Genomic DNA, 14,851 nt, shown 5'->3' on the forward strand with positions numbered 1-14,851 from the left:
AGTGAATGGCTTTAGGTGAAGGTTGGTCTGTGGCATGGGTGTGTGATGGCTGGATGGGATGGTGAGGGTGGTAAATGCAGGGGTCTTGGATAGATGGGCAAGTACATGTGAACAAAAGCAAGTTATCATGTTTCACAAGGCGGAGACAGGTTAGTTGGGATGTGAGTTTGAATGGCAAAAATTTTGAAGTAGAGTGTTTTAAATACAGGGAAGTGTATATGGCAGCATATGGAATAATGGAAGCAGAAGAGAGCCATAAAGTAAGTGTGTGGTTGAATGTGATAATTGAATTCACAAAATGATGTCCATAGTTATGCAGCTGATAATAACTTTTGGTTTCTGCTTCTGTTTCAACTATCCATGTGACTGATTACAAAGTCAGGCTTACAGCTAACTATGCAAATCATGAAAATAAAATCATCCTCCTTGTAGATCTGAAAAATGGAAACTTGAAGATAAGAATAGGACAAAAAATAAGGGAATGAAAAAAAGATGCTAACCACAAAAGTAGGTATATACAGTGAAGGCTGACTATAAGGGTGTGACTATGGCTCTGTATGTAATATCCACAAATTGGAATTAGTAATTTTGTGATGTTCCATACCTGACCTTCAGATGTTCTAAGTATCTGATCTCTCTTTCAGTATCGTAGCTGAACTGAGACAATATACGGTCTGCTAGAATAGTGCGATATTCTGTGATGAAGACATCTTTACTCCCATATATGTTTACCAGCATGGAGATGATGTCTGCTGTCCGCTGGGATTTGGATTTCACTGTGTAAAGACAGAAAAAACATCTAAATTTTCTGGCCAACTTTCTTAATGCAGAATTCATTTAGATGTGTACCTTAATAATATAAATATGCACAAAAGCAAAGCAAATCTTTAAAATTAGAGAGAAAGACAAGCATGGAAAATAGATGAACAAATTTACTAAAAAACCTATGAGAACAACTCCTTTTTCTTTTATATTTGTTCACCTTTTCTTGCAGTAGCAAGGAAGCACCAGGAACTGAAGAAGAATAGGTATCATTTACTCACATGCATTCTGTAGCCATGATACGTAATTCACCCAAATCACAGCCCCCTATCCAAAAGCAGGTACCACACACTTTTCCATAGTTTCTCTGATTGCTTCATATGCTCTGGTTGAGTCCACAGACATCACATTGCCATCTGTATACAACAATGCCCCAAGTCACATTATCACATGCATAACTTGTCCCCTCCAGCATGTTCAGGCCCTGAGCACTTAAAATCTTCTTCACTCCATCCTTTCATCTCCAATTCAGTCTCCCCCTTTTACTTGTCACCTCTACCAATGATATATATATAATATTATATATTATACTTTTAATCACTGTTTCCCCCATCAGAAAGGTAGCGCTATAAAACAGATGAAGAATGGTCCATCCACTCATATACATACATATATAAATAAACACCCATACACTTGCATATATATATATATACATACATATATATATATATATATATACATGTATGTATATATATTGATGAGAACTGCTATTGACGTTTGTGTAAATGAATTATACATTTCCTTTTTTCCATAGCCAGAGGTTGAACCATTATGTGACATTCATTTTTTTTATTCATTTCAAGCTAGAAGTTTCAGTTTTCTAAATTGTTTCTTACATTTTTCATATGTATATATATGTATGTGTGCGTGTGTGTATATGTGCGTATGTATGTGTATGTGTGTGTATGTGTATATGTATATATATATATGTATATTATCCCTGGGGATAGGGGTGAAAGAATACTTCCCACGTATTCCTCGCGTGTCGTAGAAAGCGACTAGAGGGGACGGGAGCGGGGGGCCAGAAATCCTCCCCTCCTTGTATTAACTTTCTAAAATGGGAAACAGAAGAAGGAGTCACGCGGGGAGTGCTCATCCTCCTCGAAGGCTCAGAGTGGGGTGCCTAAATGTGTGTGGATGTAACCAAGATGTGAAAAAAGGAGAGATAGGTAGTATGTTTGAGGAAAGGAACCTGGATGTTTTGGCTCTGAGTGAAACGAAGCTCAAGGGTAAAGGGGAAGAGTGGTTTGGGAATGCCTGGGGAGTAAAGTCAGGGGTTAGTGAGAGGACAAGAGCAAGGGAAGGAGTAGCAATACTCCTGAAACAGGAGTTGTGGGAGTATGTGATAGAGTGTAAGAAAGTAAATTCTCGATTAATATGGGTAAAACTGAAAGTTGGAGAGAGGTGGGTGATTATTGGTGCTTATGCACCTGGGCATGAGAAGAAAGATCAAGAGAGGCAAGTGTTTTGGGAGCAGCTGAATGAGTGTGTTAGTGGTTTTGATGCACGAGACCGGGTTATAGTGATGGGTGATTTGAATGCAAAGGTGAGTAATGTGGCAGTTGAGGGAATAATTGGTATACATGGGGTGTTCAGTGTTGTAAATGGAAATGGTGAAGAGCTTGTAGATTTATGTGCTGAAAAAGGACTGATGATTGGGAATACCTGGTTTAAAAAGCGAGATATACATAAGTATACTTATGTAAGTAGGAGAGATGGCCAGAGAGCGTTATTGGATTACGTGTTAATTGACAGGCATGCGAAAGAGAGACTTTTGGATGTTAATGTGCTGAGAGGTGCAACTGGAGGGATGTCTGATCATTATCTTGTGGAGGCTAAGGTGAAGATTTGTATGGGTTTTCAGAAAAGAAGAGTGAATGTTGGGGTGAAGAGAGTGGTGAGAGTAAGTGAGCTTGAGAAGGAGACCTGTGTGAGGAAGTACCAGGAGAGACTGAGTACAGAATGGAAAAAGGTGAGAACAATGGAAGTAAGGGGAGTGGGGGAGGAATGGGATGTATTTAGGGAATCAGTGATGGATTGCGCAAAAGATGCTTGTGGCATGAGAAGAGTGGGAGGTGGGTTGATTAGAAAGGGTAGTGAGTGGTGGGATGAAGAAGTAAGAGTATTAGTGAAAGAGAAGAGAGAGGCATTTGGACGATTTTTGCATGGAAAAAATGCAACTGAGTGGGAGATGTATAAAAGAAAGAGACAGGAGGTCAAGAGGTGAAAAAAAGGGCAAATGAGAGTTGGGGTGAGAGAGTATCATTAAATTTTAGGGAGAATAAAAAGATGTTCTGGAAGGAGGTAAATAAAGTGCGTAAGACAAGGGAGCAAATGGGAACTTCAGTGAAGGGCGCAAATGGGGAGGTGATAACAAGTAGTGGTGATGTGAGAAGGAGATGGAGTGAGTATTTCGAAGGTTTGTTGAATGTGTTTGATGATAGAGTGGCAGATATAGGGTGTTTTGGTCGAGGTGGTGTGCAAAGTGAGAGGGTTAGGGAAAATGATTTGGTAAACAGAGAAGAGGTAGTGAAAGCTTTGAGGAAGATGAAAGCCGGCAAGGCAGCAGGTTTGGATGGTATTGCAGTGGAATTTATTAAAAAAGGGGGTGACTGTATTGTTGACTGGTTGGTAAGGTTATTTAATGTATGTATGACTCATGGTGAGGTGCCTGAGGATTGGCGGAATGCGTGCATAGTGCCATTGTACAAAGGCAAAGGGGATAAGAGTGAGTGCTCAAATTACAGAGGTATAAGTTTGTTGAGTATTCCTGGTAAATTATATGGGAGGGTATTGATTGAGAGGGTGAAGGCATGTACAGAGCATCAGATTGGGGAAGAGCAGTGTGGTTTCAGAAGTGGTAGAGGATGTGTGGATCAGGTGTTTGCTTTGAAGAATGTATGTGAGAAATACTTAGAAAAGCAAATGGATTTGTATGTAGCTTTTATGGATCTGGAGAAGGCATATGATAGAGTTGATAGAGATGCTCTGTGGAAGGTATTAAGAATATATGGTGTGGGAGGAAAGTTGTTAGAAGCAGTGAAAAGTTTTTATAGAGGATGTAAGGCATGTGTACGTGTAGGAAGAGAGGAAAGTGATTGGTTCTCAGTGAATGTAGGTTTGCGGCAGGGGTGTGTGATGTCTCCATGGTTGTTTAATTTGTTTATGGATGGGGTTGTTAGGGAGGTAAATGCAAGAGTTTTGGAAAGAGGGGCAAGTATGAAGTCTGTTGGGGATGAGAGAGCTTGGGAAGTGAGTCAGCCAGTTGTTGTTCGCTGATGACACAGCACTGGTGGCTGATTCATGTGTGAAACTGCAGAAGCTGGTGACTGAGTTTGGTAAAGTGTGTGGAAGAAGAAAGTTAAGAGTAAATGTGAATAAGAGCAAGGTTATTAGGTACAGTAGGGTTGAGGGTCAAGTCAATTGGGAGGTGAGTTTGAATGGAGAAAAACTGGAGAAAGTGAAGTGTTTTAGATATCTGGGAGTGGATCTGGCAGCGGATGGAACCATGGAAGCGGAAGTGGATCATAGGGTGGGGGAGGGGGCGAAAATTCTGGGGGCCTTGAAGAATGTGTGGAAGTCGAGAACATTATCTCGGAAAGCAAAAATGGGTATGTTTGAAGGAATAGTGGTTCCAACAATGTTGTATGGTTGCGAGGCGTGGGCTATGGATAGAGTTGTGCGCTGGAGGATGGATGTGCTGGAAATGAGATGTTTGAGGACAATGTGTGGTGTGAGGTGGTTTGATCGAGTGAGTAACGTAAGGGTAAGAGAGATGTGTGGAAATAAAAAGAGCGTGGTTGAGAGAGCAGAAGAGGGTGTTTTGAAGTGGTTTGGGCACATGGAGAGGATGAGTGAGGAAAGATTGACCAAGAGGATATATGTGTCGGAGGTGGAGGGAACAAGGAGAAGAGGGAGACCAAATTGGAGGTGGAAAGATGGAGTGAAAAAGATTTTGTGTGATCGGGGCCTGAACATGCAGGAGGGTGAAAGGAGGGCAATGAATAGAGTGAATTGGAGCGATGTGGTATACCGGGGCTGACGTGCTGTCAGTGGATTGAATCAAGGCATGTGAAGCGTCTGGGGTAAACCATGGAAAGCTGTGTAGGTATGTATATTTGCGTGTGTGGACGTATGTATATACATGTGTATGGGGGGGGTTGGGCCATTTCTTTCGTCTGTTTCCTTGCGCTACCTCGCAAACGCGGGAGACAGCGACAAAGTATAAAAGAAAAAAAAATATATATATACATATGCACAGACATATACATATATACACATGTACATATCCATACTTGCCTGCCTTCATCCATTCCCATTGCTATCCCACACCAAGGAAGCAGCATTGCTATCCCCCACTCCAGTGAGGTAGCACCAGGAAAACAGACAAAAAAAGGCAACATTCATTCACACTAAGTCAGGAAAACAGACAAAAAAAGGCAACATTCATTCACACTCAGTCTCTAGCTGTCATGTGTAATGCACCGAAACCACAGCTCCCTATCCACATCCAGGCCCCACAACCTTTCCATGGTTTACTCCAGATGCTTCAAAATACCCTGGTTCAGTCCACTGACAGCAAGTTGACCCCGATATAGCAAATTGTTCTAATTCACTCTATTCCTTGCATGCCCTTCACCCTCCTATATGTTTAGGCCCTGATCAATGAAATCATAGTTACTGGGTAAATATTGGTAACTCAGAGCATTATGATATATTTTCCATGATTATTTCAACGATAGAATGTTTCAATACCTTGTTTCAATTTTGAAACAAAAATTTTTTTGAGCTAAAAAATACCCTGAACTAGTTATTACCTGCAATTTTTCATACTTTTTGCAGAAAAACAGATTTCCCTTAAAAACTCATTATAAGAAGTGTTTTTCATGCCGAATACAAACCTGGGGTTAAAATACTGTTTGGTCGTCCTTATGACCCTTAATTAATCTGTTAAATGAAGTCAATTTAAAGTGTTGTCAGATCATCTGCATCGTATTTACTAGGTAAGTATCAGTAACTCAGAGCACTATATCTTCCATGATTATTTCAAGTATAGAAGTGTTTGAATATCTTATGTTTCAATTTTGAAACGAAAAGTTTTTTGAGCCAAAAAGTACCCTGAAGTATTTCCTGCAATTCTTGGTACTTTTCGTAAAATAGATTTCATTCAAAAACTCATGATAAGAAGTATAACTAATGCAGAATACAAATCTGGCATTAAGATACTGATTGGTTATTTTTTATTTATATATATCTATTATACTTTGTCGCTGTTTCCCATGTTAGCGAGGTAGCGCAAGGAAACAGACAAAAGAATGGCCCAACCCACCCACATACACATGTATATACATACACATCCACACACGCACATATACATACCTAAACACCTCAACGTATACATACATATATATATACTCACACAGACATATACATATATATACAAATGTACATAATTCATACTGTCTGCCCTTATTCATTCCCGTCACCACCCCATCACACATGAAATGACAACCCCCTCCCCCAGCGAGTGTGCGAGGTAGTGCTAAGAAAAGACAACAAAGGCCACATTCGTTCACACTCAGTCTCTAGCTGTCATGTATAATGCACCGAAACCACTGCTCCCTTTCCACATCCAGGCTCCACAAAACTTTCCATAGTTTACCCCAGATGCTTCACATCCCCTGGTTCAATCCATTGACAGCACGTCGACCCTTTTACATCACATCATTCCAATTCACTCTATTCCTTGCACGCCCTTCACGCTCATGCATGTTCAGGCCCCGATCACTCAAAATGTTTTTCACTCCATCTTTCCACCTCCAATTTGGTCTCCCACTTCTCCTCGTTCCCTCCACCTCTGACACATATATCCTCTTTGTCAATCTTTCCTCACTCCCTTTTATGACCTTATATTAAGCAGTTAAATCAAGTAAATTTTGAAGTATCATCTGATCACTGGAATCGTATTTACTGGGTAAGTATAAGTAACACAGAGCATTATGATAAACCTTTCCATGATTATTTCATGTAGAGAAGTGTTTCAATATCTTATGTTTCATATCTGGGTTTAAAATATCATTTGGTGGTCCATTTGACCTTTAATCAAGCTCTTAAATGGAGTCAATTCTAAAGTATCATCTAATCATTTGCATCATATCTACTAGGCAAGTATAAGTAACTGAGAATATCATGATTTATTTTCCATGATTATTTCAAGTACTGAAGTGTTCTAATATCTTGTAGTTCAATTTTGAAACAAAAAGTTTTTTGAGCTAAAAATACCCTGAACTATTATTAATATTATTACCTGCAATTTTTGGTACTCTTCACAGAAAAATAGATTTCCTTTAAAAACTCATTATAAGAAGTATTTCTAATGCTGAATACATATCTGGGGTTAAAATATCATTTGAACATCATTATAACCTTAAATTAAGCTGTTAAATGAAATAAATTCAAAGGTATCATCTGAACATTGGAATTGTATTTACTGGGTTAATATCGGTAACTGAGAGCATTATGATGCATTTTCCATGATTATTTCAAGTACAGAAGTGTTTCAATATCTTATGTTTCGATTTTGAAACAAAAAATTTTTGATCTAAATAATACCCTGAACCTACAATTTTTGGTACTTTTCACAGAAAAATAGATTCCTTTGATAACTCATTATGCATAGTATTTCCAATGCTCAATACAAATCTTGGGTTAAAAAACTGATTGGTTGTCTTTATGACCTTAAATTAACATGTTACATGAAGTCAATTTCAAAGTATCATCTGATCATTTTCATTGTATTTACTGGGTAACTATCGGTAACTTAGCGAATTATATTTTCCATAATTATTTCAAGTATAGATGTGTTTCAATATCTTATGTTTCAATTTTGAAACAAAAAGTTTTTTGACCTAAAAAAAATACCCTGAAAAATACCTGCATTTTTTTGTTCTCTTTGTAGAAAAATAAATTTCATTTAAAAACTCATCATAAGAAGTATTTTTCATGCTGAATACAAACGTGGGTTAAAATATCGTTTGGTCATCCTTATCTTATGACCTTTAATTAATCTGTTAAATGAAGTCAATTTCAAAGTATCATCTGATCACTGGAATCATATTTACTGGGTAAGTATCAGTAACTGAGAGCATTTTATATATTTTTTATGAGTTTTTAGTCTGAACTATAACCTGCAATTTTTGGTACTTTTTACAGAAAAATAGTGTTCCTTGAAAAATTTGTGATAAGAAGTATTTTCCATGCCGAATACAAATCTGGAGTTAAAATATTAATTGGGCAAATTCATAATCTAAAAATAAGTAGTTAAATGAAGTCAATTTCAAAGCGTCATCTGATCATTTAAATCATATTTACTAGGTACTTATTGGTAACTCTGAGTATTATGATATACTTTCCAAGATCATTTCAAGTATAGAAATGTTTCAATTTTGAAACAAAAAGTTTTTAGAGCTAAAAAATTCCTGCAATTTTTGATACTTTTTGCAGAAAAATAGATTTCCTCTAAAGGCTCATCATAAGATTATTTTTAATGCTGAATACAAATCTGGGAATAAAATACTGATTGGTTGTCTTTATGACCTTAAACGAAGCTGTTAAATGAAGTAAATTTCAAAGTATCATCTAATCATTTGAATTTTACGTAGTGGGTATCGGTAACTCTGACCATTATGAAATATTTTCTATGATTATTTTAAGTATAGAAGTGTTTCAATATCTTATGCTTCAATTCTGAAACAAAAAGTTTTTTTTAGCTACAACATACCCTGTAATTTTTGGTACTTTTTACAGAAAAATATATTTCTTTTAAATACTCATTATAAGAGGTATTTGAAATACTGAATACAAATCTTGGGTTAAAAAATTGATTGGGCATCTTTATAACCTAAAAATTAAGTTCTTAAATGAAGTCAATTTTAAAATCATCTGATAATTTCCATCAAATTTACTGGGTAAGTCTCGGAAACTCAGAGCATTATGATATATTTTCCATGATTATTTCAAGTATAGAAATGTTTCAATACCTTATGTTTCAATTTTGAAACAAAAAGTTTTTTGAACTAAAAAAATACCCTGAACTATTACCTGCAATTTTTGGTAGCTTTTGTGGAAAAAAAAGATTTCCTCTAAAAGCTCATTATATGATATATTTTTAATGCTAAATACAAATCTAGGAATACAATATTGATTGGTCATCTTTATGACCTTAAATGAAGCTGTTAAATGAAGTAAATATCAAAGTATCATGTAATCATTTGCATAGTATTTACCGGATATGTATCAGTAACTCAGAGCATTATGACATATTTTCCATTACTCCTTCAAGTATAGAAGTGTTTCAATATCCTATGTTTCAATTTTGAAACATAAACTTTTTTGAGCTAAAAAATACCCGGAACTATTGCCTGTAATCCATGGTTCTTTTCGCAGAAATATAGATTTCTTTTAAAAACTCATTATAAGAAGTATTTACCATTCTGAACAGATATCTGCAGTTGAAATATTGATTAGCCTTCTTTATAACCTAAAACTAAGCTGTTAAATGAAGTCAGTTTTAAAGTATCATTTGATCATTTGTATCATATTTACTGGATAAGTGTTGGGAACCAAAAACAATATGGTATATCTTTCATAATTATTTCAAATATCGAAGTGTTTCAATATCTTATATTTCAATTTTGAAATACAAAGTTTTTGAGTTAAAAAATACCCTGAACTATTACCTGGGCAAGTAACAATAACTCAGAGCAGTATGATATATTTTCCATGATTATTTCAAGTATAGAAGGTTTCAATATCTCATGTTTCAATTTTGAAACAAAAAGTTTGGCTTAAAAATACCCTGAACTATTGCCTGAAATTTTTGATACTTTTTGAGGCAAAATAGATTTCCTTTAAAAGCTCATTATAAAAAGTATTTTCAATGCTGAATACAAATCTGGGGATAAAATATTGATTGGTCATCTTTCTGACCTTAAATTTAGCTTTTAAACGAAGTTAATTTCAAAGTATCATCTGATCATTTGAATCATATTTAACGGGTAAGTATCAAAAACTCAGAGCATTATAAGCTATTTTCCACATTTCTTTCAAGTATAGAAGTGTTTCAATATCTTATGCTTCAATTTTCAAACAAAAAGATTTTAGTTACAACATACCCCTGTAATTCTTGGTAATTTTTACAGAAAAATAATTTCCTTTAAAAACTCATCATAAGATGTATTTCAAAAACTGTATACAAATCAAGTGTTAAAAACTGATTGGGCATCTTAATGACCTAAAAATTAAGTTGTTAAATGAAGTCAATTTTAATATACCATCTGATCATTTCCATCGTATTTGCTGGGTAAGTATCTGTAACTGAGAGGAATTATGATATATCTTCCATGATCATTTCAAGTATAAGAGTGTTTCAATATCTTATGTTTCAACTCTGAAACAAAAAGATTTTTGAGCTAAGAAATATCCTATACTATTGACTTGCAATTTTTGGTACTTTTTGCAGAAAAATAGATTTCCTTTAAAAACAAATTTTAAGAACTATGTTTCATGCTGAATACAATTCTGGGGTTAAAACATCATTTGGTCATCCATACCCTTAATCAAGCTGTTAAATGAAGTTAATCTAAAAGTATCTGCCGACTATTTGCATCGTATTTACTGTGTAAGTATCGGTTACTTAGAGCATTATATATCATTTCCAAGATTATTTCAAGTATAGAAGTGCTTCAATATCTTATGTTTCAATTTTGAAAGAAAACGTTTTGGGGGCTAAAAAGTAGTTTGAACTATTACCTGTAATTTTTGGTACATTTTGCAGTACAATAGATGTCACTTTAAAACTCATTATAAGAAGTATTTCTGATGCTGGATATGGGGTTAAAATACTGTTTAGACATCCTTATGACCTTTAATTAAGCTGTTAAATAAAGTCAATTTTAAAGTATTGTCTGATAGTTGCAATTGTATTTACTGGATAAGTATTGGTAACTGAAAGCATTATGATATATTTTCCAATGTTATTCAAAATATAGAAGTGTTTGAATATCTTATCTTTGAATTTTGAGACAAAACCTTTTTCAGCTAAAATAGTCTGATCATTTAGATCATATTTACTTGGTACGTATTGGTAACTCAGTGCATTATGATATATTTTCCATTGTTATTTAAAGTATAGAAGTGTTTCAATTTTGAAACAAAAAGTTTTTTGAGAAAACAATTTTTGGTACCTTCTGCACAAAAATAGATTTCCTTGAAAAATTCATTATCAGAAATATTTCACATGCTGAATACAAATCTGGAGTTAAAATATTAATTGGGCAAATTCATAACCTAAAAGTAAGTAGTTAAATGAAGTCAATTTCAAAGCATCATCTGATCATTTAAATCGTATTTACTTGGTACGTATCGGTAACTCATAGCATTATCATATATTTTCCATTATCATTTCAAGTAGAGAGGTGTTTCAATACCTTATGTTTCAATTTTGAAACGAAAGGTTTTTTGATCTAAAAAATACCCTGAACTATACCTGCAGTTTTTGGTGGTTTTTGCAGAAAAATAGATTTCCTCTAAAAGCTCAATAAAAGATGTATTTTCAATGCTGAATACAAATCTGGGAATAAAATACTGATTGGTCTTCTTCATGACCTTAAATGAAGCTGTTAAATGAAGTAAATTTCAAAGCATCATCTAATCATTTGAATCGCATTTACTAGGTAAGTATCGGTAACTCAGAGCATTATGAATTATTTTCCGTGATTATTTCAAGTCTAGAAGTGTTTCAATATCTTATGCTTTTTTGTACTTTTTGGTACTTTTACAGAAAAATAGATCTCCTTTAAAAACTCATTATACGAGGTATTTCAAATGTTGAATACAAATCTAGGGTTAAAAACTGACTGGGCATCTTTATAACCTAAAAATCAAGTTGTTAAATGAAGTCAATTTTAATATATCACCTGATCATTTCCATCATATCTACAGGGTAATTATGATATATCTTCCACGATTATTTTAAATATAGAATTGTTTCAGTATCTTACGTTTCAACTTTAAAACAAAAAGATTTTTGAACTAAGAAATACCCTATACTATTAACTTGCAATTTTTGGTACTTTTTGCAGAAAAATAGATGTCCCTTAAAAAAATTATAAGAAGTATTTTTCACGCTGTATACAATTCTGGGATTAACATATCATTAGGTCATCCATACAACCCTTAATCAAGCTGTTAAATGAAGTCAGTTTAAAAGTATCATCCAACCATTTTCATCATATTTACTGTGTATAGGTAACTCAGACCATTATCATATTACTTCCATGATTATTTCAAGTATAGAAGTGTTTCAATATCTTATGTTTCAATTTTGAAACAAAAAGTCTTGGGGTCTAAAAAGTAGTCTGAACTATTACCTGTAATTTTTGGTACTTTTTGTAGTACAATAGATTTCCCTTTAAAACTCATTATAAGAAGTACTTTTAATGCTGAATACAACTATGGGGTTAAAATATTGTTTGGACATCCTTATGACCTTTAATTCAGCTGTTAAATCAATTTTAAAGTATTGTCTGATTGTTGCAATCGTATGTACTGGGTAAGTATTGGTAACCGAGAGCATTATGATATATTTTCCATGATAATTCGAAGTATAGAGGTGTTTGAATATCTTTTCTTTGAATTTTAAGACAAAAAGCTTTTTCAGTTAGAAATAGTCTGCAATTTTTTTTATTTTTTCTTTTGCAGAAAAATAGATTTCCTTGAAAAATTCATTATAAGAAGCATTTTCCATGCTGAATACAAATCTGGAGTTAAAATATTAATTGGGCAAATCTTTTCTTTTTTTCTTTCATACTATTTGCCATTTCCCGCGTTAGCAAGGTAGCGTTAAGAACAGAGGACTGGGCCTTAGAGGGAATATCCTCATCTGGCCCCCTTCTCTGTTCCTTCTTGTTTTTTTTTTTTTTTTTTTTTTTTTTTTTTTTTTTTTTTTTTTTGCAGCCCCCGCTCCCTTCCCTTTTAGTCGCCTTCTACGATATGCAGGGGATACGTGGGAAGTATTCTTTCTCCCCTATAACCTAAAAATGTGCAATTAAATAAAGTGAATTTCAAAGCATCATCTGATCATTTAAATCGTATTTACTTGGTACGTATCGGTAACTCAGAGCATTATGATATATTTTCCATGATTATTCAAAGTATAGAAGTGTTTCAATACCTTATGTTTCAATTTTGAAACTAAAAGTTTTTTGAGCTAACAAATACCCTGAACCTGCAATTTTTGGTAGTTTTTGCAGAAAAATAGATTTCCTTTAAAAGCTCATTATAAGATGTATCTCTAATGATGAATACAAATCTGGGAATAAAATATTGAATTGTCGTCTTTATGACCTTGAATGAAGCTGTTAAATGAAGTAAATTTCAAAGTATCATCTGATCATTTGAACCATATTTATTGGGTAAGTATCGGTAACTCAGACCATTATGAAATATTTTCCATGATCATTTTAAGTATGAAGTGTTTCAATATCTTATGCTTCAATTCTGAAACAAAAAGCATTTTTAGCTATAACATACCCTGTAATTTTTGATACTTTTTACAGAAAAATAGATTTCCTTTAAAAACTCATTATAAAAGGTATTTCAAATGATGAATACAAATCTAGGGTTAAAATCTTTGTCACCTAAAAATTAAGTTGTTAAATGAAGTCAATTTTACTATATCATCTGATCATTTCCATCATATTTACTGGGTAAGTATCAGTAACTGAGAGGAATTATGATGTGTCTTCCATGATTATTTCAAGTATAAAAGTGTTTCAATATCTTACATTTCAACTTTAAAACAAAAAGATTTTTGAGCTAAGAAATACCCTATACTATTACTTGTAGTTTGTGGTACTTTTTGCTGGACAATAGATTTCCCTTAAAAACAAATTATAAGAAGTATTTTTCATGCTGAATGCAATTCTGGGGTTAAAATATCATTAGGGCATCCATACGACCCTTAATTAAGCTGTTAAATGAAGTCAATTTAAAAGTATCATCCGACCATTTGCATCGTATTTACTATGTATTGGTAGCTCAGAGAATTATCATATTATTTACATGATTATTTCAAGTACAGAAGTGTTTCAATATCTTATGTTTCAATTTTGCAACAAAAAGTAGTCTGAACTATTACCTGTAATTGTTGGTACTTTTTGCAGTACAACAGATTTCCCTTTAAAATTCATTATAAGAAGCATTTTTAATGCTGAATACAAATATGGGATTAAAACATTGTTTGGACATCCTTATGACCATTGATTCAGCTGTTAAATACAGTCAATTTCAAAGTATTGTCTGATCGTTACAATCGAATGTACTGGGTCAAGTATTGGTAACTGAGAGCATTATGAAATATTTTCCATGATTACTCGAAGTATAGAAGTGTTTTAATATCTTATCTTTGAATTTTGAGACAAAAAGCTTTTTCAGCTAGAAACAGTCTGAACTATAACCTGCAATTTTTGGTTTTTGCAGAAAAATAGATTTCCTTGAAAAATGCATTAAAATATTAATTGGGGAAATTTATGACCTAAAAATAAGTAGTTAAATGAAGTCAATTTTTAAGCATCATCTGATCATATAAATCGTATTTACTAGATGGGTGGCGACGGGAATGAATAAGGGCAGACAGTATGAATAATGTACATGTGTATATATGTATGTGTCGGTGTGTGTGTATATATATGTATACATTGAGATGTATAGGTATGTATATGTGCATGTGTGGTGTGTATGTTTATACACTTGTATATGGGTGGGTTGCGCCATTCTTTTGTCTGTTTCCTTGCGCTACCTCGCTAACGCGGAAGACAGCGACAAAGTGTAATAAATAAAAAATAAATAAATAGAGACTAGATACGTATCAGTAACCCAGACTATTATGATATATTTTCCATGATTATTTCAAGTATAGAAGTGCTTCAATACCTTATGTTTCAATTTTGAAACAAAAATTTTTTTGAGC

General features: G+C 33.8%; 1 protein-coding gene across 1 annotated transcript in view; it reads right to left on the reverse strand.

Annotated features, from left to right (window-relative positions):
* mr (anaphase promoting complex subunit morula) overlaps positions 1 to 14,851 on the reverse strand; it is a 208,873-nt gene that overhangs the window by 84,078 nt on the left and 109,944 nt on the right. Inside the window, exon 11 of the mRNA XM_071665551.1 lies at positions 605 to 776. Within this exon, the coding sequence (XP_071521652.1) occupies positions 605 to 776 (172 nt within the window). The remainder of the gene's footprint in view (positions 1 to 604; positions 777 to 14,851) is intronic.

The sequence above is a fragment of the Panulirus ornatus genome, chromosome 10 (genome assembly GCF_036320965.1).
Source record: "Panulirus ornatus isolate Po-2019 chromosome 10, ASM3632096v1, whole genome shotgun sequence".
Taxonomy (NCBI): Eukaryota; Metazoa; Arthropoda; class Malacostraca; order Decapoda; family Palinuridae; genus Panulirus; species Panulirus ornatus.